General features: G+C 38.3%; 1 protein-coding gene across 52 annotated transcripts in view; it reads right to left on the reverse strand.

Moving 5' to 3' along the window:
* The window catches only part of ank3b (ankyrin 3b), a 339224-nt gene that overhangs the window by 19534 nt on the left and 294752 nt on the right, over nt 1-24938 (reverse strand). For 29 of the 52 annotated variants that reach the window (XM_087274508.1, XM_087274497.1, XM_087274498.1 and 26 more), the window contains 8 exon segments: nt 19913-20067; nt 18220-18431; nt 15991-16198; nt 13772-13868; nt 13400-13628; nt 13136-13261; nt 9986-10108; nt 7074-7155 (listed from right to left, as the gene is read on the reverse strand). In XM_087274508.1, coding sequence (XP_087130634.1) covers nt 7074-7155; nt 9986-10108; nt 13136-13261; nt 13400-13628; nt 13772-13868; nt 15991-16198; nt 18220-18431; nt 19913-20067 — 1232 coding nt within the window. 52 annotated transcript variants of the gene reach the window in all.

The raw sequence follows: 24938 nt of genomic DNA on the forward strand, positions 1-24938 counted from the left end.
AAAGAAGAACACAAACTACTGACTTCTGAGTAGGGGGGAGGCTCCATGTCATGAGATGTGTCTGAGTGGTCAGTGCATATCTGAATGATATTGTATGACATAACAGTGTTGTCCTCCAACTTAACTTGTGCCCTCTCAACTGTTTGTGAATTTGAGGTGACTACATTTGGTTTTCTGACCCCATCCCCTATCCTCCCTCCAAATGTATGCTCACCAATCTGAAAAAATTGCAGCCTCTCTTCAACAAAATCCCTCTTGCTCATGTCAATCGCACCACTGCGGGTCATCTCAAACATCTTCCCTTCGTGGAAGGGGAAAGGGTTAGGCTCGCTAGTTGGTGTGCTTTCATCAGTTGGGGTTCTTGCAGGAGTTGTGTCAGGGGTTGTTGCAGCAGACTTGTCATCTACTGCTAACCCAAATGGCTTGGGTTCATCGTCTTTAATTCTAGCATCCACTACTTCATCTTCTCCTCCCTTGCTTGACCAAGGATCAAATCCTTTTGTTGCAACAGTTTTAAAAGGAGTATTAAACTCCTCATCTAACTTGTAACTAAAATAAGTGTCCGAAAGTCCTTGATCAGATTGTTTTCCATCCTTTTCGTCTTTTCCATTCGTTCTGTTTGAAGGATCAATCTTAGCTTTGGTCTTTTTGCAGTCCTCAGCTGGTGATTCTTCTTGAATTACTTCAAGTTTACTTTGGCAACGGTCACTTGGTCTAGACATATTATCTGATGCCCAAATGTCTTTTCTGTTGTCATTGGGAAATCCAAAAGGTTTGGCTATAGGTTCACTTAAGCCATCATCCTCATCCTGAAGTTCATATCCATCCAGTGAGTCAATCTCAGTGGCATCAGTGTCATGAGAGAACTCTGCTGTTGTTGCTATTGAACAATCTGTGATGGACTGATCATTGCCATTTTGTTCATAATCATAATCTTCTGTTTTTCCATTACCATTTTCCCCTGGTTCTTTATCATTACCATTCTTGTCTTGTTTTTTTGATTGGCTGTCTGTCAAGTCCTGGTTCTCATCAATTTTAAAGGTATATTTCTTTATTGGAATGGGTTTAAAGACTGATTCCTCGTCACTTGAATCACTATCATTAGCTCCTGGGGGCACAGGGGATGGAGGTTGGACTCTTATTATGGGTTCGGCAAGAAGATGTTTATCATGCTCCTCTTGGAGATTTACTTCCATCATTTCAGTCTCAGCTTCTGAGGAAGGAGTCGACCCTTTTTTCTCAGGCTGTGATGAATCAGAATCTAAGGGTGGTGGAGGAGGAAACTCTATATATGCAACTCTTTTGTCTTTTGTTTCCTGAACTTCTGGTCCAGATTTTTTCAAAGAATGATCTTTACCTTGTTCACTATCTTCAGATTCTTCTGAAACCTCAGCTATCGGGCTTGTAATACCTGGCATAAATGCAATAAATGGATCAGGAGTTCTCGAAGTGAGATCATAGCTGACCTCTTCTGAGCTTGGGGTCTCTGGGGTCATAGGACTTTTGCCAGAGCTATCGATAAAAGAGAACTGTTCTAAGGTGTCATCATCTGGGCTGCCTTGAGGAGATGTGGGCTGTTTCTGTTTAACTGCATAAACTGTCCGACTTTCTGAACCAGATACCTTTTTTATTGTTCCATTTGTTCCTCCTCCCATGTCTTTATCAGACTGCTTACCCATTTGCACACTTACATAAACTGGTAAAGTTTTAAGCCCTTTGAAACTTTCTCTTGTTGTAACTGTGAATTTTTCCACTGAACTAGTGTCACTTGTTTTACTTTCAACAGAGACTTCTTCCGGTTTCGTTGTTGAAGCATCTTCTTTCTGTAACTCTAAACGGCCCTGGACCCTTGGTCTTGTCAGGGTAGGTATGTGCGATGGGCTCCTTTCAGATGATTTACTGACTGTGTCTTGATTCATCTTCTTTGACTGGTTATTGTCTAAGGAACTAGAGGTTGTTCTCATGGGAATATGGGATTCTGTCTTTTTCTTAAGGGTCTTTATCTGGCTGTCGTTTCTACTGACATTATCCTTCGATAAGGCATCTGTTTTAAAGGAGTCATTTTTAATGTCACTTTTTAGGTACTGTTGTTCTTTAATATCTTTAACTGCACTATGTCTGTCTGCACTATATCCATCTTTCAAGTCATGCACTTTAGTAGAGCTCTCTAGAGTTGTATCAAGGCCCTGATCCTTAATCTTCTCAAACAGCGAGGCTTTTTTTGCAACATTATTTGATGTAGTCGATTTTTCAAGTAAAGCTTTTTCACCGGATTGCTTTGAAACAGTAGTTCTTTGAGGACCTTGAGATTTACAACTCTGAGGGTCTACTTTACTTTTATCGATTTCTGTTAGTTTTCTAGAAGGTGACTGTCCTACATCTGCAGAGTCTGACTTTGACGGTTTTGAACCAGTGAAAAATTGATAAACTGGTAACTTACTTTCTGGTGATTTTTTGGATTGTGCTATAGGTAGATTCTTATCCTGTTTCTGTGCTTCTGTTTCAAACTTCTGCCTAAAAGAACTCACTTTAGATGTCTTAACTGGGACTGGGGGGCCTGTATTACCTGTCTTTGCCTGCTGAGGAGATTCATGCTGTTTTGGCTTATCCTCACTGAACTGTGACAGCTTATGCCTCTCGGGACTGTTTGGGAGGCTCGCACTTTTCCTTTCAGCTGTACTCCCAAACATTTTCTGCCTGCCTTTCTCCCATTCATCAGCTGTGCTCTTTTGCTTTTTCTCAGGGCTGCTGCACATTGAGCTCGGCCCTGACTGTGTCTCCCGTGAAAGTCTTGTTGGTTTCTTTTTCTCGGGAGACTGAAGCTCATCATTTAGCTTTTCAGTTTTATCTCTAAAAAACTGTGAGACCTCACTCAGTTTTTCCTCTGCCTCTTTAATAGTCCGATCTACTCTGTCCTCATAAATAAGTTTCTCTCTATTCCTGTCTTGCCTATCTTGGGTAAATCGCATCCAGACGGCATGTTTAGGGCTTCCTGGTTCTGTGGTGTAATGTAATACTGTAACTTTGTCAAATTGCTCTTCTTGTGGGGGATATTTACCTGATTTCTCTGATGCATCTCTTGCTGACCTTAATTTGGACTCCTTCCTTGGGCCAGTTACTTTTTCTCCATATACGCCTTCTGCCCCTTGTACTTCAGTGGCCATGCTATGTGTCTGGTCTGCCACTGAATCCTCAGTATCAGAATGGCATATGTCTAATTTTTCTGAGAGCAACATTTTCTCAGCAAACCTGTATGACTCCCCTCTCAACTCAGACAACTCGTCATCATGATACTCAATTGAATGCTGGCTTAGAAGCTTTAACGTTTTATATGATTCATCAGTAATAAGCTGAGCTGAACTGGGACGACTCTCTTCCTCTTGAGAGACAGGTGTATTAACTCTGGACGTGTCTAGGAAGGACGGCAGTGTTTCCTCTGCAGTAAGTTCCTCTTCATCTTGAAGAACCTCATAATCCCCATCAACCCTCTCAACAAGCTCCCTGAGACCTCGGTCACTCTTGCATATAAACTCTGGATGCTTTTTAGTTTCTCTGATTATAACTTCAGTCGGGTCGTTTGTATTGCCCTTTTCTATGTGCACCTCAATAATTCTCTCAACTTTGGGTTTTTTGTCCTTTTCAAGGAACCTTGGGGACAATTCATCTCCTTTAATGGTATCTTGGCCAGCTTTGTGCTCAAATAAACCAGCTAATTCTTTGGAAGGGTCTCTTCCAGACTGAAAAGCTTTCATTATGTCTCGGACTGACATTGTTTCTTCAATCCGGTCAGAACCAGCATCTTTCAGTTGAGGTTTGTGGTAGACCATTCGAGTTGTAGTGGTAATATGAGTTTCTTCTTTGAGGCATGCCAACTCGTCAGAGCTGACTTTCATCTGCAAGGCTTTTACCTTATCATTGATTGAGCTAACGGCTGACTCAGGTTCAACTGGAGGCTTCAAAGCTGCTGCCTCATCCATTAATGGTTCACAGACCTCATCAGGTTGTTCATAGCTCCTGATGACATGAACAACCTCAGTTCTGGTTTCTGTTATGACAGGGGGAATAGGCACATCTGTGAATGGGGGTTTGGGCCCTGTGCTCTCTGCACTTTGAGGAGCCGATGGGGTCTTTTCACTTCTGGTTTCAAAACCACTATCTGAGAGAGGACTTTTATCTTGCTCATGGGAAAAGTCATCAGGAGATTCCAAGATAGCGTCAGTGCCACTATATGTTTCTTGAGTTAATTTACTTAAGTCTTTCTCTGAAGGTGAGGTCCTCATACCGGTGGGTGGCATTTTGAGCTTGTGCTCAGGCTTCATGGTGCGCTTCTGTTTTTCCTCACCTTCTTTCTTTATTTCATCATATCTGCTCTTTACATCAGCTATTTTTGAAAGGGAACTAGCACCAAGATCATTCATTAAGTAATCAACCACTTTGGCTAAATTGAGATCTTTGTCTGGCACTGACTGTGGCCCAACTGGAAGTGTTGATTCGAATGTTGGCAGGGATCGCAGGGCACTGTGTCGTGCCTCCTCAATTTCATCTTTAGAGAACTCTTCCCATTCATCTTCTGATGCCCTCTCTTTTCGAGAGTTTTTGGCCTCACTCAGAACATCTTTCTTAAGAATTTCACTAACTTTGACAAGGTCCTCTTTAACTTTCTCAACCAAACTGAAAGTTTCTTCATCTTCTATCTTGGGTTCTTTAGAAACCTTTGAATGGAAACTTTTGGGTGAAGTTGAAGAGTCAGTTTGTAAGATTGCTGTCATTCTCATCAGATCTTCCTTCATATCTGCTACATCCTTAAGAATCTCTTGATTGGAAGTCAATGTGGGTGTGGCTGCTGCTTTGAGGACTGTTGGAGAAATGAAAAGCGAGGGCTTTGCAGGTTTCTTTCGTGTTGTAGAGGACTGTGTTTGGTTGTGTGTCTGAGGTGTGATTGTTATTTTTTCTGGAAGTTTCCTCCCCTGTGTTTCAGGAAGCACACTGACCACAGAAAATACTGGAACAGACATGGAAACAGATGTCATTGGCGTGGTAGTGGTGACTGGTGATCGAAGGGACTCATAAACAGAACTTGTTAAGTGTGATCTTAAAGGTGACGATACAGATTTTAGTGTACTGTAGTTTGACTTCGAGCCACCAGTAACTGTTCTTTCAGCCTCACTGAAGGCTGCACCAACACTGGCTGTCGCTGCTTGTGTTGTGGCCTGTATCCGTTCTTGTAAGCTATAAGCCCCTCCTGAAAACAGACGGGAAGATGAAGAGGAGGATATGGGATATTTTAATGGTGAAACGGATCCATTTAACATGACTGTTTCAGTACTGGCTGTTGTAGGCTTAGCTGATGAAGAAAGTGATGACAAAAATGTTCCCCTGGCTGCATCTGTGGTGGATTTAATAGAGGATAGGCTTGATATATTTCGAATGGGAGAGGACACTGCTATACTTGTGGGAGCCAGGGTGGATTTGAATGATGTGTAGGTATTTGTGGTTGACTTTATAGAGTCAGATTGGCTCACTGTTGTGAAAGTTCTGTCTAGCATGGATCCAGGTGACGAAATCAGGTTAGCTCTTGAGGACAATGAGGCAGCAAGCCCCTTAATAGACACAGGATCCGTGCCAGTTTTACCCGGCGAAGACAGGAGACTGGAAGATATTGGAACTTGATTTTGGGGTTGTTGAACCACAGTCTTTATGGGTGATGACATTGATCTGTATGTTCTAATGGGTGATGCAACGTCGCTAATTGATTTTGCAGGAGAAGCATTTGATGTTCCTAGGGTGGACTTGACTGGAGAGGCAGAGGAAATGGACCATACAGACTTTAGTGGCGAAGCAGATGGCGTGTTGGAAGGTGAACTGGAGAGGGAACCCAGTCCACATTTTGTTTGCCCAGGGACGGTAATAGGAGCAGTCGACCATGCCTGGTAAGATCTTGTTGAAAAGACAGGCTTGTGAGTGTAACCAGCAGGCAGTGTTCTTGTTGTACTTCGTTCAACTGTTTCTTTAAACAGACAAATGAAAATCCAACATAAAGTCAACAAAAAAAAAAATGGTGGAAAAACAGAGAGACCAGAAGGAAAAAATTGGTCAGTGGCGATTGTCTTACAAGGAGGTAGAACAGCAGTTTTATGATCTGAAATGGAACTGAAGATGTGGATGGTGCCAAAATAAAGACGATCCAAAGAGATTCATGGCCCACAAAGGGTTCACAAAACAAAACTGAAAGCCAACAAAGCGCACACAAAAAAAGGATGACAAAAACGATGAACCACAAAACTTAAAATGGCAAGACAAATGCACAGGTCCAGAGTAAAACAATATCACTTTTGACTTTTGATGTGCTAAATTCTCCTGTGACTGACTACCTTCTTTTGCTACAGTGCCTTTTATCTGTTTAGTTTAAAAAAAAAAAGTCAAAGAAAAACAAATCCTTCCCCAATTTGGGTATTTTGACGAAAACGAAGGCTCCAAAACAAAAAGCATTCTTGTTCCTATGCTATACCAAAACATGTTATGGCAAATGCAGGCTAAATGACTTTGATTTAAAGTTCATAATATTGTCCATGTCATGCAGATCTGAGTAACCTTAGTGACAGGCAAGTCAGTGCAAACTGTGAAAGTATCCAAGAGAATCTACCTGTGAGTCTTCATGCATTTCGGTCAAAAATGCATAAAATAATTTCGCACAATCACAAAGCCAAAAGGAGCAAGACTGATTGTAAACAGGAATTAAAAAAAAGGAAATGGTTTTAAATTCGATGCCATAATGCAAACTGTTTAAATGTCAAGACAAATATCATTCTTGCTAGTAGGGGGGAAATGAACAAATAGGGAAAAAAATATCTCACAAGCAAGCATAACACACCAACTGAAATACCAAAGTTCACGTGCAAACTTAAACAAACAAGAAACAAGCATGTGGACATGTGTATGGTAAGAATGTGCAGATCAGACATTAATGTTTATGCCAGTTAAGATGGTACAGTAAGTCACATGTTAACTTTATTCACTCCCAAGAATTTAGTTCTTAAAATAAGTTCATACATTGGTAAAAACATCAAACTCACTCGTTCCAGGCTCGGTCAGATAGCTGTAGCGCTTACGTAAGGCTAGAGATGCAAAGGTATGACGTCGTTCTGGCTTTTCAGTCTGTAACAACAACAACAACAATCCTATCAGTTCTCTCATTATCAAGCCTGCTTATTAAAGTTTATTGGTCTTTCCGTCTGATAAAACATTATGATTATGAAGGAAAAACATTGATTTGGTTAGGTTTTATACTTTTACATTGTATTTTTGTTGCCTTGGCCTATATAGTCTCTTTTAGAGTCAAAGGAAATCAACTCTATGTTGATTTCCTTTTATTCTTTAGGCCATGGACAGGGGTGGATTTACCCAATAAGCGAGGTAAGCGGTTGCTTAGGGCCACAGGAAATCTGGGGGCTCCTAATAAATACCCAGAAGTATAAATTAAATTTAACATTGTTTTGGTGTATAGTAAGTGGGGTTACGACGATACTGGAATTCGGTACCAAGCGATACTGAAATTTTAAAATTGTCCATTTCCCGCTAACATTTGAGTGCCATTGAGCACATTCTTAAACACAGCTGATTACTGTTTATTGAGTGTAACCACAGATACAGGGATACTAGAGCGTTTTAAAACGCGGTTTATCAGCGGATCGCTCGTATGTCAGCTTATAGACAAACCAGCTGATCAACATGACTTTGAAACACTCCCTGTACCTGTGGTTACACTAAGTAAACAGCGCCGAGTTCAGAGAACTGATGACCTTCACGACTAATCAGTAATTTTTGTTGAGCTCAGTTGCGCTCAAATGTTTGCGGGAAATGAACGTTTTCATACGGATGTACCGAATTCCAGTATAGTGGCAACCCTAACGTTAAGACAGGACCTTTTAGTAGTTATTCGCCTCATTTTCTATTAAATTATGATTGTTAAACACTGCATTTTAGTGACATTTTAAACATTATTTTTTTGCTGGGTCAGCTTGTCGTATTGTACTTATAATAACCACACTTTTTGATGCAACAAAAGTATTCCCTACAGTTTTGTCAAAGTGCTTACTATACTATTTTACCACAAAGTGTTTATTTACAAATGTGCATTTCAACTGTAGGTTATTTAGTTTTATAAATAATGTTGTGAGTTTAGAATTTTTAATGAAACAAAGAAATATGAAAATATTTATTATCATCTATCATTTAAAAAAACTAAGTAGGAATCTGTCAAAACTTGGTTTAAATTAAAAACAGCAGCCTATAGGTAGAGAAATACAGAATCTGACATTATTTGCTATTTCTGCTGAAAATTTTGTAAAAAATCTGCGGATTTATGCAAAATAATTTTGGGATTATCATAACTAAAAACCTAATATATGACATGAAAAGTAATACCTTTTACACTTTTATTTAACGTTAACAATGCAAATGCAACTAGATCCACTTATTTGGTAAACAAAGCAAGTCTCTCATATAATATATCTACAAAAAGATGGAAAATATTACTTTAATAACTGTATTGTAAATAAATCATATGAACATTTTAATATTACTCTTATTATGTCACAATAATATTAGTAAAATTCATTTAAAAACTGAATAAATGTACATTTATACACATTTACACAAGTAAATGCATAGACAGTGATGGGCTGGAAATCTGAGGACTCCCTGTAGGCAAATAACAAACTGTCCAGCTCATTTCCTCAGTCAGAATTTGTTCATTTGAATAATTAAAAATTGCATTTGTCTCAAAGCTGCCTTCTAGCAGTTATTTTCACAATTTATTATGGCATACTGTAAAAAATAGGACAAATGAGCTTGTATAGCAGCTAAATTCTTGACTTTGTCAGTAAGGGGTGAATCTTTCGAACCACCCAAACCCCGCCTAGCTACGAGTCTGTAAGGGTCTAACGAATACAATTTTAATGTAATTATTACAACTACACAAATTTCCTCACCATCCTGAATCACGGAGCAGTCCAGAAGCCAAATCAGGTAAAGGTTTAGTTTTAAAAACAAAATAGTTTATGTATTATTTTTAGCTTTTACAAAACATTTAAAATGTAGAGATTGCAATAAGATAAAACGTAGAAAAGGAGAGAGAAAAAACACCACAAAGGGTGCATTTAAGACTGTTTGGCCCCCCTGGCTGGAATTGCTTAGTGCCCCCAAATCAATAAACCCTCCCCTTGCCATGGAACAAAAAGAATAACTACGATCGACTGGGTCAATAAAAAATTTGTGCGCCGATGATCAGTATTTCATATTTAAACTTATTTTATATGTTCTCCTTTCAAAATCAAATATGGCTGATTTGATATGAGATCTATTTTAAGTCTCGACAGTCCAGGCAACAATACTTGCGCATGGATGAGTGAAAAAGGAATCAACTTGCAGAAAATTGCAGCAGCATGCTGTATGTGTTCTGTATGTGTACTCATGTTAAAGCCGCCTTAAAACAAACAATCAATCCAGAGCTAAAGCAACTAGCACACCACATGGAAATGAGGGGACAGCACTATTACCTCTTCCTCTGGATCTGAATCCACATCCTTTTGGTTCCCAAGATGCATTGCAGAAACAGAGGGGATAACGTAATGAAGAGCAGGGGGGAAGAAACATCAGGATGTGAACAAAGGCGATTGTGTTACCGCAAAGCCACAGTGAAGGAACATAAAGGGGCAACAAATGAAAAGAAAAAAGCCGCAACCACAGAAGCTGCTGAAAAAAAGCACAAGCCTGTGCACCTTCAGCCAAAGCAGGATCCAAATCAAAAGTGTGATTTGGGTCAGCCACAACAACAACACCAACTTGAAAGAAGCTTGAAACAGATAAAAGACACACTCAGGCAGTTTGAGCCAATTTTAACCCTTAATGACTAGAAAGGCTGCTCTATCTTTCCTGAGTATGAAGATGGCATGATATGACGCAGATGATCATAGTTCAGCCTTACCTTCTTGAATCCTGGCAGTGTGATGTTTAAATTACAGATAGCAGTTTGTGCGAGACCCTTGGAGGTTTTGATCTCTCTGAGGAAGGACAGGCGGCCGCATGGCTCTTGGCTGTTGTCTCTGACCTAAAGAGCACAAACAAATGTTACTACACGGCAACATGAAAATATTACGTTTTTAATCACGGCAACATGAAAGTATTAAGAAATTTAAGATTAGATTGAACACAAAACAATCAAGTTTTCCCCAAACAAAGCAGGCATGGTGTTGTTTCAGCTCATTTTAAATAAGTAGTTTGAAGAAACGGCGGTTATGCAGTGGCGCAGTATTTAGTGCTGTCGCCTCATAGAAAGAAGGCTGCTGGGTCGAACCTCAGCTCAGTTGGTGTTTCTGTGTGGAGTTTTGCATGTTCTCCCTGCGTTCGCGTGGGTTTCCTCCATGTGCTTCGGTTTCCCCAACAGTCCAAAGACATGCGGCACAGGTGAATTGGGTAGGCTAAATTGTCCGTAGTGTATGAGTGTGTGTGTGTGTGTGTGTGTGGATGTTTCCCAGAAATGAAAGGGCATCCGCTGCGTAAAAACGTGCTGGATAAGTTGGCGGTTCATTCCGCTGTGGCGACCCCAGATTAATAAAGGGACTAAGCCGACAAGAAAATTAATGAATGAGTTTGATCAAACAACATACGCAATTTTCATTGAGTGTACTGTCAAATTAATCCTCACATCTAACTTGTATGGAATTTTCTGGATCGTAGCCTGTGGAAGCCGATGTATCAGCTAATTTAAAGTGATAGTTCACACCCAAATGATTAACATTTACTCATCATTTACTCACCCTCAATTGGTTCTAAAGCTTTATGAGTTTCTTTTCCCTGTTAAACACAATTGATGATATTTTGAAGTCTATGAATAGGAAAACAAAAAAAAAATCAATGGTAGTCAATAGCTGCTGGTTTATGGCTTTCTTCAAAATGTCTTCTTTTGTGTTTAACGGATGAAAGAAACTAAAAAAGATTTGAAACTAATTAAATGATGATATCATTTTCATTTCGGCGTGAACTGTACTCTTATTTCATGCGGCCACCATTTTAAAAAGCGAAAGCAAGGCTGCTGTGGACTACAAACCTCCACCTGTTGCCACGATTTCAAAGTGCAGATGTGGCGTAAACATCACTTTAATATCATTCAAGTTTAATTTAAAACAATTAAAAGCATATTAGGCATCAAACAAAATCATCTCTTTAAGAGTATTAAGCTAATATATCTGTTTTCTTCTCACGTCTCGGTCTCTACTGCACATCCTAAAGACTCTTGGCAGAGGGAATTAGGAATTGACATTTCATCCTCTACCTGGGAGGAGGGAATGAGTTGTATTCATTCTTGCTCTATAAATGTAAGGCTACAGCTCATTCAATTTAAAGTGATGCATAGATTGCACTATACAAAAGCCAAACTTAATAAGCTGTATCCTTCTGTCTCTCCTCTGTGTGATAAATGCAAAGGCGCAGTCGGGACCTATGGTCATATATGCTGGTCCTGTCCAGAAGTATCTGAATTTTGGAAAAGTCTCTTCGGACTTTACTCCCAGGCTTTTGAAATGGACATAAAAATTGATGTAGAAATAGCATTGTTTGGATGGTCAGACCAGGCTCTAACTTGGCCTAAACATCAACAACTCTCCTTTATGTTTGGCATGGTGTTGGCCAAGAGAGTGATTCTGATGGAGTGGAAATCCACAACACCGCCAAATTTTTTTAAATGGTTAGCTAAAATGGTTTCTGCCCTCAAGTTGGAAAGGATCCACTTCTCTAGATTTGGCAAACAAAAGTTGTATGACAAAACATGGGGCCCCTTCCTTAGATGTATAGGTTATTAATGTTTCTGTAATATTTTTTTTCTGGTAATAATTTTTTTCTTCTCATTACTTCCTTTTTACATGTTATTCTATTTTGTTTCTTACTCCATCAGTCTGGCTAAAATTTCTTTATTGTTTTGTGATGGTGCTGTAAAATGTTGTTATGTTTGCTTGTGTTTTGGTGCATGTTCTAGTTAGTATAAAGTAATAACACCGAGACAAGTTTGTTAACATATATACATGATATACATTATTTGGTGTTATGTTTTTACAAAAACTTCTATAAATAAAGTATATATATATAAAAAAAGAGTAGTTAGCTTAAGTGTCCTCCTAGGCTTCAGTTCATGGCAGCAGGTAAACACCGTGGGGACGCTTCCCTGCTTCAGTCTATATAACCCGGTGAGTGATAAAACAATGCAGTCTTCTTTAGCACAGCCTTGTTGTTTCAAATTTTAGTACCGAAATTTAGTATTGTAACAAGTCTAACATAGTAAAAGAATCAGTTCATTAACATGACTTTGATAAACGGTATCTAAAATATGTGTTTGGAAAAGAAAACGTTAGCTAACTAGTGCCATTTCTCTTAACTTAGCTGAAAATGAGGTCTGATCTCCCTTCTTATTTTCACTATCCATTCAGAGCGGACCTTCGGGTCACTCGGAAGGTTGTGAAATTATAAATTTGTGGCACTTTTTTTCGCTAATAAGATATACAGCCAGGTACATAACAATACGCCATTATGAACGCCATTCCTGTGTGACTCTAGGCGATACTTCTGGGTTTCTTCCCACCGCAGCCTTACTTTCGCTTTTAAAATGGCAGCCGCATGAAATCAGTCTATCCCTTTAAATAAGCAGATGGTTTCAGCTGAATAATTTGTAATAATAATAATAATAAATAAATAAATATACATGAGTAAATACATTTAACATAAAGAAACTGTCTGCACCATTTTTGTCATGACAATAGGTTTCATTCAAATTTGTGAATTAAAATTTTCTAGTTTAGTTATAATCAATAACCAATCAAACTTTAAAATTTTATTGCGCACAAAGTAAATATATTTGTAAAAGGTCTTTCTATCATATCTATTCATGCATTTACTTTCCCAAGTCAAACAATGTGCATTTGAGATATTATTTTAATAACAATTATTTAATAACAATATGTTTTTAAGCAGTATTCATTGTGCTGAATAATATAATTTAAGCTGATTTATTTAATAAAGAAAAAGCATTTAATAATGAAAAAAGTCAAACCAAAAGATGGAAATCGTAGGAGAAAAAAAAAACTACCTTCACACAGAATGGGAGTCTGTTTTCTTTGAAAGCATAGAAGTTAAAAACCAGCTGCTGTCCAGCTTTGATCAGAGGGGCCAAATTGCCGTAGCAGTCCACGTAGATGGGCTTCCCTTCCAGGACCTTTAAAATTGCCAGTCATGTTTACAAGCCGTATGACATTTTATTTACTGTTAATGTGCAAAAATCGTAACAGTTTTACTTCGTACAATAAATATTCATCATGAAAGGTTTAGAAAAATCACATTAAAATATATCTACCTCTATGTCTTTGCTTCTGGCCACCTCCTCAAAGTTTTCCTGTTGTTCCAGAGTTTTGTCCACTTTATCATCCGTCATGCAGAAGCAGCGCAGGTTGGACTCCACGGGGTCATTCATTTTGGCAAACACTACAAACTTGGCCATGTAGGGCACACAGATAAGCTCTCTGTAGAGCTGGGTGGCCAAAGGTACAGTCTCTGGGGTCTGATGGCAGTCAGCGAGCCAAAACCTGGACACAAAGTTGGCAGTAACAAAAATCTCTTTTTTAAAATTTGGAGATTTGGAAAATAGATCGTACAAATAGATCATTGGAAAATAGATCTGTCATGAAGAGGACTTCATGACAGAGAAGGACATGAGTTGTCCTTGTACCTGGCAGACACGTTTGTGGTGAAGGACACGCAGTCGTTCATGAAGGTGAGAGGTGTAGTGCCGGTGATGTCCTCCCATTGAGCTGGTGATGTGCCACCTGTCAATAGATCCTTTATTAATAGGATTTTTTACATTTTCACCATCCTTAATTATTGTGCAACAAACTAAAGCCCTGGTAATGCTATAAAATGAGCATTAATATTGTCAGGGTTCTGCCACTCTGGTCTTGTAAATTCTTGTTTTGGTGGCAGAGCTCTGACACTAGCTCAGTCTCGTTCTCTTTCTGTCATTAGCCCCTTTCACACATACAGACCTTTCCGGAAAATTGCCGGCAATTTTCCGGAAAGGTTGTATGTGTGAACAGGTCCTTTTTGAAAATACCAGTAAATTCATTCTGGCTATTTTCCGGAAAGAGAAGTTGTAACATTACCAGCAATTTGCCGGAATGCTGCGCTGTGTGAATGCAGAAGGAAGATTACCGTAATAAGCGCGTGCACGTCTAGAACGTGCTGACGTGAGACGTCTGCTTTAGCCAATCACAACAGTCAGACGCATTTACAGTCTGTTATTACTGTGTAAATAATCATCGATGACATGCTTATGATAAGCCGTTGTTTGTTTACCTTTAAGCTTTGCGTGTGCCTGTGAAACAGCCTGTGAGCGCCAGCACACGCACATATTATGAACATCTCGACATGAGAAAGTGATCCTGTGAAAGTTGTTCACAATATTGATCATCCATAAAGTTTGTAATTTAGTCAAATGTTTACAAATACAAGCGCAGCCGTTTAAAGCTCATTTGTGGTGAATGATGTCAGAATTTACCGGTATTTTGGAATGGATGTGTGAATGCTCTTTTCCGGAAAATTTCCGTAACGTCCTCGCCTGTGTGAACAGCGCTTTTTTGAATATACCGGTAAAGTCGTTCCGGAAATTTTCCAGATATTTACCGGTATCACTGTGTGAAAGGGGCTAGTGTGTGTCTCTGTGTGTGCGCGCGCCGTTGTGGGTGTGCGCAGAGTGTGCGCGCTTCCGCTTGTTGCGGCCGCGCGGTCTTTGCGTGCCTCAGACGCTCTTGTACTCGTGTTTGTGTTTTCGTCTGTCTGCAGCGTGGAGTTTCATTCCCAGCGTCTCAATCCAGTTGGTTTCGGTTTTGGTCGGAGCTGGGATGAAACATGCACGCTGCGTGTGTGAGCGCACGGTGAGTGTTGTCATTTATCGTGTGCTCGTGTCTTGCGTCTGTCAAAGCACGTGGCTTGGTGTTTACATTGTAGTCACGTGCTTTTGTCGTGTGCTTCAGTGTTGTGTTTGTTGTCATGAACATGCGGTTAATGAGTTCTCTCATTGGCTGCATGTTCTTGTCCTGTTTTATGTGAGCGCATGGCTTGTGTTGTCTCTCTGTGTCATGTGCTCTCCCGTCTATTGCCTTGTCCCACCCTCTACTTGTTGACCCATTATTAGTTAATTGTGTTCACCTGTTTGTGTGTTAATTTTTTACAGTTTATAAACCCCTCACATTTGCTGTCCTGAGCCAGTTCGTCATCACATATTGTTGTTTGAAGCCCTGTCGTGTTTTCAGTCCTCATCCTTGGCAGTCTGCCCAGTCCTGTTTGTATGTGAATGTATTTGTTTTGTTAATGTTTTCCCCCTCGGGGTAGTTTATTTTGCATTTTATTTTATTTTTATTATTTAATAAATTCCCATTCCCCTGCATTTGAGTCCTTGCTCCTTTTTGATGCCTAATAGCAACATCAAATGACGTTGATATTTGGTTGAATTTAGGTTGTGTTTGAACATGACCAAAATCCAAGGTCGATCCAGCATCCTAAACACTGGCATGTTTATGTCAAATACTGACATTTATTCATCTGGTATGGCAACCAAATTCCAACATCTAATAGACGTCATAGTGGTAATGCCCACTCAATGTGTAACATCATTACACGTTGAAATTTGGTTGTTTTTAGGTTGCGTTAGAAAGTGACTGACATTGGACACTGACGCCGTTCTGACATTATGGCGACATTGGGGTACATTGTCAATCTGAGGTCATGTGCCTGCTGGGGTATTGCAGCACCTTGTTCGTGATTACATGAAGAATAGAGTTAGTTCTGAAGGCAACTTATACTAGCTTACACACACAAGGTGTTCCTAATAAAGTGGCAAAGTGGCCGATGAATGTATTTATGTCATTATTGATGACTACAAGCCAATCTCACCGGTTATACTGCAGAGTAAACGCAGGCTTAGTGTGGTGTCTCCTTGGTATCCATTCACCACCCCCTCTCCAGAGACTGGAGGCACAGGTATGATCATGGTGATGGGCTTATGGAACTTCCTCCTGCGTGGCTCCACGGTCACTATTGGGCTGAAGGTGGCACGATTACCAATAATCTTCTTCACAGCTTCATCTGGAACAGGTTGGGCCTGTTGAGAGACAGCAAGAAGATTTAAATTAATCTGCAATGTCTGCACATACAATACTGTGCAAAAGTCTTAGGCCACTAGTATTTTCACCAACAAAAAAAAAAAATTAATTCGGTTATTTCTATATTTTTTTTCAGCATGTCAGTTTGAATTATAAATTTACATTTACAAATAATATTATTGTCTTTAACTGTAATTCTACAGTTATTGTCTGCACACTGAGTCTGACAACAGCCAGCGCTCCACACAGAGATCTGATCTGGTCATCATTCAGTCTGTCTGGAATGACACGAAGAAACAGAACAAACTGATACAGATCCAGCAGAACTTTGGCAACACCACTAGGATGCTTAAAAAACTGACCTGCAAAGCTACCAAATAAAACTATGGGCAAGAGATTTAAATGCAAAGTATGATCATTCAAATTGTTGTAAGTTAATTGGTAAATAAAATTAATATTTTGTTATTTGTTATCTTGTCCTCATTTTACAGCAACAAGTGCAAAAACTTTGAACAGTACTTTCAAAGCATTGTAGCTTTGCAGGTAGGTCTTTTAAAGGATCTTAGAGATGTTGCATCTTACAGACTCCTTGTGCAGACAATAATCTCACTGTATAACTACAATTAAAATTTCAAACTGACATAACACAGAAAAATATAGAAATAACCGACGTTAAACCCTTTTTTATGGGTGAAATAACTAGTGGCCTAAGACTTTTGCACAGAACTGTACATCATACAATGTAAACATTTTAAGTAAATTATGTCTGTTTTCTACAATAATCCCAAACTCTCCCAACTCAAAATCATGTCATTGACTGAGTCAGTGTTTTTAAGTTAGACTTGGTTGAGATTCTAATAAAGAGCAATGTTTAAATAGTCAAACTCTAAAGTTTTCATAGATACTGTATGCTGAAGAGGAACAAAAACTGTTCGGTCTATTCAGGTGTTTTTATACAAAAACATTTTGCAGAGTAGAATGTCTTTTTATTGGATGATAAAGGTTCTTCAGATGCTATAGGTTCTTCAATTGGAGATTCTACACAACAAAAAATGCTTTTCTTACTTAGATTTTTTTGTCTTGTTTCTAGTCTAAATATCTAAAATTTCTTATATCAAGAAGCATTTTTTAGACAAGCAAAACATATTGCCTTGTTTTGAGAAATAATATGCCAATATTAAGTCAGTTTTTCCTTAAAACAAGCAAAATAATCTGCCAATGGGGTAAGCAAATTAATCTTGTTTTTTCTTTTGACGTAAGATTATTTTGCTTACCCCATTGGCAGATTATTTTGCTTGTTTTAAGGAAAAACTGACTTAATATTGGCATAATATTTCTCAAAACAAGGCAATATGTTTTGCTTGTTTAGAAAATTCTTCTTGATTTAGGAACTTTTAGATATTTGTACTAGAAACAAGACAAAAAATCTAAGTAAGAAAAGCATTTTTTGCAGTGTAGTTTTATATTTATGTTTGGCTGAGATAGGAGAATGTATTTGCATATTGTGAATAATTATACAAAAGTGGAAATATCTAGACCAGGGATGCCCAAACTAGGCCCCGCGGGCCAAAGTTGGCCCATAGTAACCTTTGATTTGGCCTGTCATCCCATCTGAGAAGAGAAGAAGAACGATGGGCATGGTTTAGAGGTTGTCATTTCAAATAGGATGTAAACTTTTGTTTGTTTGTTTTATTGTTAAAAGCTAACTGAAGTAAATGTTACAATTAAATGGTGTAAATTAATCAGATTTCAGATCAAGGCAAAGGTAGATTCTGCTTGACTAGTGTATTGTTTATGTTTTATTGCAATACGTTATCATTTTAAACATTATCCTGCATTAGTTTAAATAGAATTTAACAAATTCATTCATATAATCCATACAATTTAGGAAATTACCCATGGCAACTTTAATGTAATATAGCTCAGTAAATTAACTTCCACCCAAGGCTCTCAATGATTTTTGGCTTTTGGCTTTCTATAAGGAAAAGTTTGGGCACCCCTGACCTAGACCATAATCTACCTGCAGTCCAACCCTGATCTTCTTGGTGAGAGCACCCTCAGGAAACGAGGCCTGTACCATAGGTACTGTCATGCTGGACAGGACGCCTCCATCAGGACCCATCTGATTACTCTCCTGTTTGATCCGTGATACAACCGCAAAGTATTGTGGGAAGTCCTTAGTGATGATCCGGCAGATGCGCTTCTTCTCCAAATCACCTGAGCTGTCCAGCTCTGTAAGACACACCAGTATTTTGTGAGTTTGAAGGGCTGCGAAAGTATTTGGAGAAAACATACAAACTTGATTTTATGATGTTTCCTTAAGTTGGAGTTGTCTTGTGCTGGTTTTAAATGTGTTGCTAAGGGGTTGTAATGATCTAAGCTTTTACCTTAAGGATTACCTCACCCAGAAATAAACTTTTTCTGAGATTTTAGCGATGTGTCACTCTCCATAGGCAGCATAATATATAAATGACATTCAACGTCATCCAGCTGATCTAGTCTGGAGCGCAGCTCGCTTGCGTTGGGCATTTGGATTTGTGCTATTTAAGTATTTTCATGAATAGTATTTTTTAGCTTGTAGTATTTTTCTAATTGGGAATTCATATTGTGTGTAGATAATTCCTTCACTAGTAAAAGCTGTTGAGATTTTTGTGGATTTTAATTAAACGATATTATGAAGATACTGCTTACCAGTGCAGTCTGTCTCTTTCCTGCTCTCAGTGATGCAAACGTGTGAATAAGTGTAAAAATATTAACGTCATTTTAACGCGATCAACTGATTTTTTGTCATTTTTTTCTTCATCTGAATACATTTAACTCTCTCATAACTGCAATATTTACACTCCTCCATAAAATGTGACTGTATGTGCTCTTTTTCGCAGTACTTTGTGACATAAAAAGAACATTGAATGTTGTTCTCTACCTTTGATAGAACTTGCAGGCATTTAATAGACTTGTTCCTCATGCCTCATTTCTGTCGTCTGTTAAGGTAAGCAGGCTGTATGCACGCGAACGATACACTTGTTTAATTGTGTTTTATGATTACACTATCTAGGCACATTTATACATACAGTTTTAAAACTTTTACAACAACCGCAAAGCGAAACAGATGTATTTCCCACGATCCAAAAGGCACAAAGGTCTCTGTGTTTTTGCGTATTGATTTGTTTGTAATGTATAGCGTGAATAACAATATAATAAACCGAGAGATTAAATCTTTGTCATGGACATTATTTCTAAAAATAAGCTTGATATAATGTCTGTAGCAGAGTGGAGCTGACGTCACAGGTGAGCGCTCCGAAAGCACTGTAGTCTGTTTATAGCCTAATGTTAGCTTTTCAGTTCTTGCGTTTGCATTTAAGACCCAAAAGTGCTAAAAATTGTATCTTCTTGTGAGGATTATCCGGCTGGACAAAACGTGTAGGTGTAATGAACAGTGTTTGAGCACAGAGCTTATTATTCGCAATCTTCGGGATTTTATCGAGGGAACCAGTTTTATGCTAGCAGCCGATTAGCCTACAAGGTGACGTCATAGTTCTCTACTGATAAATTGTAGCATTACATCAGCCATTTTCCATTCTGCTTTGTCATCAACAATATGTACACCCAACAGTTAAGCACTAATCAATACTCACTAAAGGCTTCTCTGAATCTCATCATGCGGACTAGCAAGGTCAAAAGCAGTGCATTAGTTTTAGCAATCATCATTATACCTTCATCCATGCCATTGAGTAGCTCATTGAGGTCTTCAGTTTTGCAGTCGTAATGATGCTCCTTCCAGGTCTCACCGTTTTCGCTCCTGAGCATAATGAGTTCTCGCTCTTTCCCTCTCATGGACCCAAAATGAGGGATCTCCACAATCACGGGGCTGTGAAAACACAGTGCAGGCCTTAATCAGTGGATCCTCTCAGGCTAATACATGCGAGACAGAGAGAGAAATATAAATGCTGCGGATGACTTTAGTAAATGACGATGACGTACATTCATGGAACGTTAGTGCAAAAGAGGGGCACTTGGCAAATGCATGAAATATTAATACGGATTGGGTAAGGGCCACCTGTTTCAATTCTGAACCCAGAGGGACACATATGGAGTTACTATAACATTTTTTACCAAGCGTCACTTCATGCTTTGAAATTAAATCTTTCAAACAACAAGTAAAATGCAAAATAAAGATGCACTGCACACAACCCTATTTTAAATCAGTGTCCAAAAAAGAGCTTTTAAAAAGGTACGTTAAAGTGTTGTTTTGAGCTATATATTAAAAGTACAAGTTCGAAATTTTTAAACCATGTTTGAAAAAACAAGACAAAGCTTAAAAACGACATTATTTATAGCCACTAAAACTATGAATTAATAAAACAACTAGTTAAAAAAGCTGATTTATTATTACAACTAGTAACATCTAGTAATATTTTGTTGTTTCTGTATTACCTCACTTAGGTAAATGTGTTGCTGATAACACTCAGGAAACACATTTATTGATAGAATGAATCCCATGAATGCACTTCAGGTCAAATGAGTGAGAGTTATGTAATGTTATGTTATGTATTAACATTTTTTAATTATAAATACAAAAGCATTATGGTGTATAAAATGTAAAAATAATTCTATTTATCTCTATTTAGCCATTCAGAAAAAAATCCCTTCTCATTTTAAGGTTACCCTTAAGGTTGTTCTAAGGTTTAAAGCTGAATTGTTTTTAATTTTCTTCTTTGAAATGGTTCAATATTTAGTTAATGGTCATGTTTTTCTTCCAAGATTTAAAGGAACACCCCAATTTTTGGGAAATCGGCTGATTTTACAAGTCCCCTAAAATTAAACAGTTCAGTTTTACCATATTTGGATTGATTAAGCTTAACTTGTCAGAGGAGCAAGTTTAGCTTAGCTTAGCATAAATCATTGAATCAGATTAGACCATTAGCATCTCACTCAAAAGAAATTCCAATAAAGAGTTTAGATAATTTTCCTATTTAAAGCTTTACTCTTCTGTGGTTATATCGTGTACTAAGACCCAAGGGAAAAAATAAAAGTTGCTGTTTTCTAGGCTGATGTGGCTAAGAACTATGCTCTGATTCTGGCTTTGTTGCCATGAAATTACGCAGCACCTGAAAAAGTCCCCAACTAGGTAACATCGATGCAAAGTATAATTGCCTGTAATGTTATTTCCAATCAATGACCTATGCTACGCTAAGCTAAGCTAAGCTAAATGTGCTCCGCCAGACCCAGAGATGGACTGAATAGATTCAAAATTGTAAAACTCAACTGTTTAAATCTTTTAAAAATGAACCTATTTCCAAAAGTGGAGTGTTCCAGCTGACAAATGATCAAATCACTGACCAATCAGAATCGATGCTGCTTTAAAGAACATAAACAGTGATCGAGGACGAAACTTCAGTACACTTTTAGTAGGAATAGAGCATTTTAGCCTGTTTTTGTAGATGTTTGTACACTATAGCTATCAATATAGTTATCTCCATCACTAAACTACAATTTTACTTCTCATTTATAGGTAAGTCTGTTTGTAAAACCTTTTAAAGATGTTCAAGAATGAAATCAAATCACTATTGAGTTAATTCTATAAATTAATGTCTAGGTTTAAGACCAATTAATATTTCACGTACGCATAATCCATCACTGATACAACTGAAAAGCAACTTGCCTCTATGAAATGAGATAGCTCATGTTACACAATGAATGAGAACAGTAACATCAGACAAACATGGAATCATGAAACAAAACGTTAAATGTGTAGACAGAGAAGGTACCATGGGAAATTTCATGCCTGAAGGCCCCAGACTCGACCCACCAGGCACATTTGACACAAAACATCCGAATATATACTACAAACTGACCTTAAGCTTAAGAAAAACCATACTGATACCTTCTCAGAAACTAAAAGGTCAAATGAAACTCTCTCAGCATAAAAAACACAAGGCTAAAGGCAGCAGCCATGACTGCAGACACTCATGCTCACCAAGCACTGCATAACCAGCCCATAATCAGCCAGTATGAGTCACTTTCAGCGATGTGTACATTCACTGAAAGCTAAAAGGAAAAGGTGTAGATGAACGTAAAGGAGGAAACAAAGGAAACATCAGCCGTGGTGTCAATAGTAGTTGAACGTCACTTAGCGCACACTCCTACCCCGAAAATTTCGTTCCTCGCGGCCCGAGCTGCAGGATTCGGCTAACGTAGCTCTCGCCCTCGCTAAGAGGCGGGAGGTTTCGGGGTAGATGGAGTTTACTGTATTATTTCCATGCAGCATTTAGAGGAACAAAAAAAAAGGAGGAACAACTTCAGTCATTCCTGCAGGATGGGATACCGGCCCTAGCGTTTCAGCGCAAGCTATTGATCAAACTCTTCCAAGAACTGCGGCTTATTCCAAAATCTACTGAGCTTTCTTGATGTCGTTCTACTATACAGTACATCCAAACTGACTTTACACTACCTGACAAAAGTCTCCTATCCAAGATTTAGTAATAGCAAATAATAACTTGACTTCTCATTGATCATTTGGTATCAGAGGTGGCTTATGAAAGGCAAAGGCCTCTAGATAACACTTATTTTATTAAAATAAAACATGATCATGACTTGATTTTTAATGATTTAATGAGGACAGTGAGGTCTGACTTTGCTAAGACAAAAGTCTTGTCACTTAACAGAAATAATGTACAGTATAGAATATAAAGTCGTGCTGCAGTGGAAAAGGAATGAATATTATGTATGACTCCCTTGAGCTTGGAGGACTGCATCCATACATCTCTGCAATGACTTAAACAACTTATTAATAAAGTCATCTGGAATGGTGTAGAAAGCTTTCTTGCAGGACCCCCAGAGTTCATCAAGATTCTTTGGATTTATCTTCAACGCCTCTTCCTTCATATTATCCCAGGCATGCTCAATCATGTTCATAGCTGACTGGGCTGGCCAATCCTGCAGCACTTTGAACTTCTTTGCTTTCAGGAGCTTTGATGTGGGGGCTGGAGTATGAGAAAGAGCGCTATCCTACTGAAGAATTTGCCCTCTAATGTAATGGGCAGCACAAATGTCTTGATACCTCAGGCTGTTGATGTTGCCGTCCACTCTGCAGATCTCTTGCACGCCCCATACTGAATGTAACTCCAAACCATGACTTTTGCTTCACCAAACTTGACAGATTTCTAAGAGAATCTTGGGTCCATGCGGGTTCCAATAGGTCTTCTGCAGTATTTGTGATGATTGGGATTCAGTTCAATAGATGATTCAAAGGAAAAATCTACCTTCTGCCACTTTTCCAAATGATCAACTAGAAGTCAAGTTATTATTCGTTGGGATTGAAGACTTTTGTCAGGTAGTGTAAATGTTATATGGAATATTCTTTGGCAACAGCTCAAACAAACAGCACACAGAAGACTGTTAGCTTTCTGCTAACATGTGCCCATAACTACTTAAAGGGATAGTTCACCCAAAAATGAAAATGTACTGACAATTTACTCACCCTCGAATGGTTCCAAACCTGTTTGAGTTTCTTTCTTCTTTTGAACACAAAAGATGTTTTTTTTTAAAAATGTCAGAAATCCTCTGACTTCCACAGTAGGAAAAACAAAACTATAAATGTCAATGGTCACCAGTTTTCAGCATATACAGTTGAAGTCAGAATTATTAGCCCCCCTGAATTATTAGAACCCCTGTTTATTTTTTTTCACCATAACTTCTGTTTAAAGAAGAGCAAATTTTTTCAACACATTTCTAAACATAATAGCTTTAAAAACTCATTTCTAATAACTGATTTATTTTATTTTTTGCCATGTAAATAACATTTGACTAGATATTTTTCAAGACACTTCTATACAGCTTAAAGTGACATTTAAAGGCTTAACTAAGTTAATCAGGCTAATTAGGCAGGTTAGGGTAATTAGGCAAGTTATTTTATAATGATGGTTTGTTCTGTAGACTATCAAAAAATATATATAGCTTAAAGGGGCTAATAATTTTGACCTTAAAATGTTTTATAAATAATTAATAATTATTCTAGCCAAAATAATACAAATAAGACTTTCTCCAGAAGAAAAAATATTATCAGACATACTGTGAAAGTTTCGTTGCCCTGTTAAACATCATTTGTGAAATATTTAAAAAAGAAAAAAAATATATCAAAGGGGGGCTAATAATTCTGACTTCAACTGTATCTTCAACAATTTTAAACAGTAGAAAGAAACTCCAAAAAAGTTTGAAACAAGTGAAAAGTGACTGAATTTTCAGTTCTAGGTGAACTGTCCTTTTTAATGCACAGGTGTCAAATCCAGTTCCTGGAGAGCCACAGCTCTGCACAGTTTATTTCTAACCCAGCTTCAACCTACCTAAGCTGTGGTCACACTGCACTTTTCTTCCCAAAGACGTCCATTTATATGTATGGGAATGTGACAATCCGGAAATGCAAGCTTGTAGTTAAGGGATAGTAAGTTTAGCTCGTAGAACAAGTTTTGCATTTCACTGCGTTCGAAAGTTTAAGCTTGCTGAACCCTGACCCACAAAATCCGCATCACGTGATTGTGTGAGACCAAACAACGATCAAACCATGACCTCCCTTTACAGAAATTTAAAATATGGACTGATCGCTCGCTTTTTAAAATGTTTAATCATTCTGTATAATAACACCCTTTTTCGCAGCGCTGTATGACAGAATTTCGCATGCTTGAAGTCTAGTGTGACCGCAGCATTACTTGTAAGTTTTAAACAATTCAATTCGTTCAGTCA

This window comes from Danio rerio, chromosome 12 (genome assembly GCF_052040795.2).
Source record: "Danio rerio strain M-AB ecotype USA chromosome 12, GRCz13ab, whole genome shotgun sequence".
Lineage (NCBI taxonomy): Eukaryota > Metazoa > Chordata > Actinopteri > Cypriniformes > Danionidae > Danio > Danio rerio.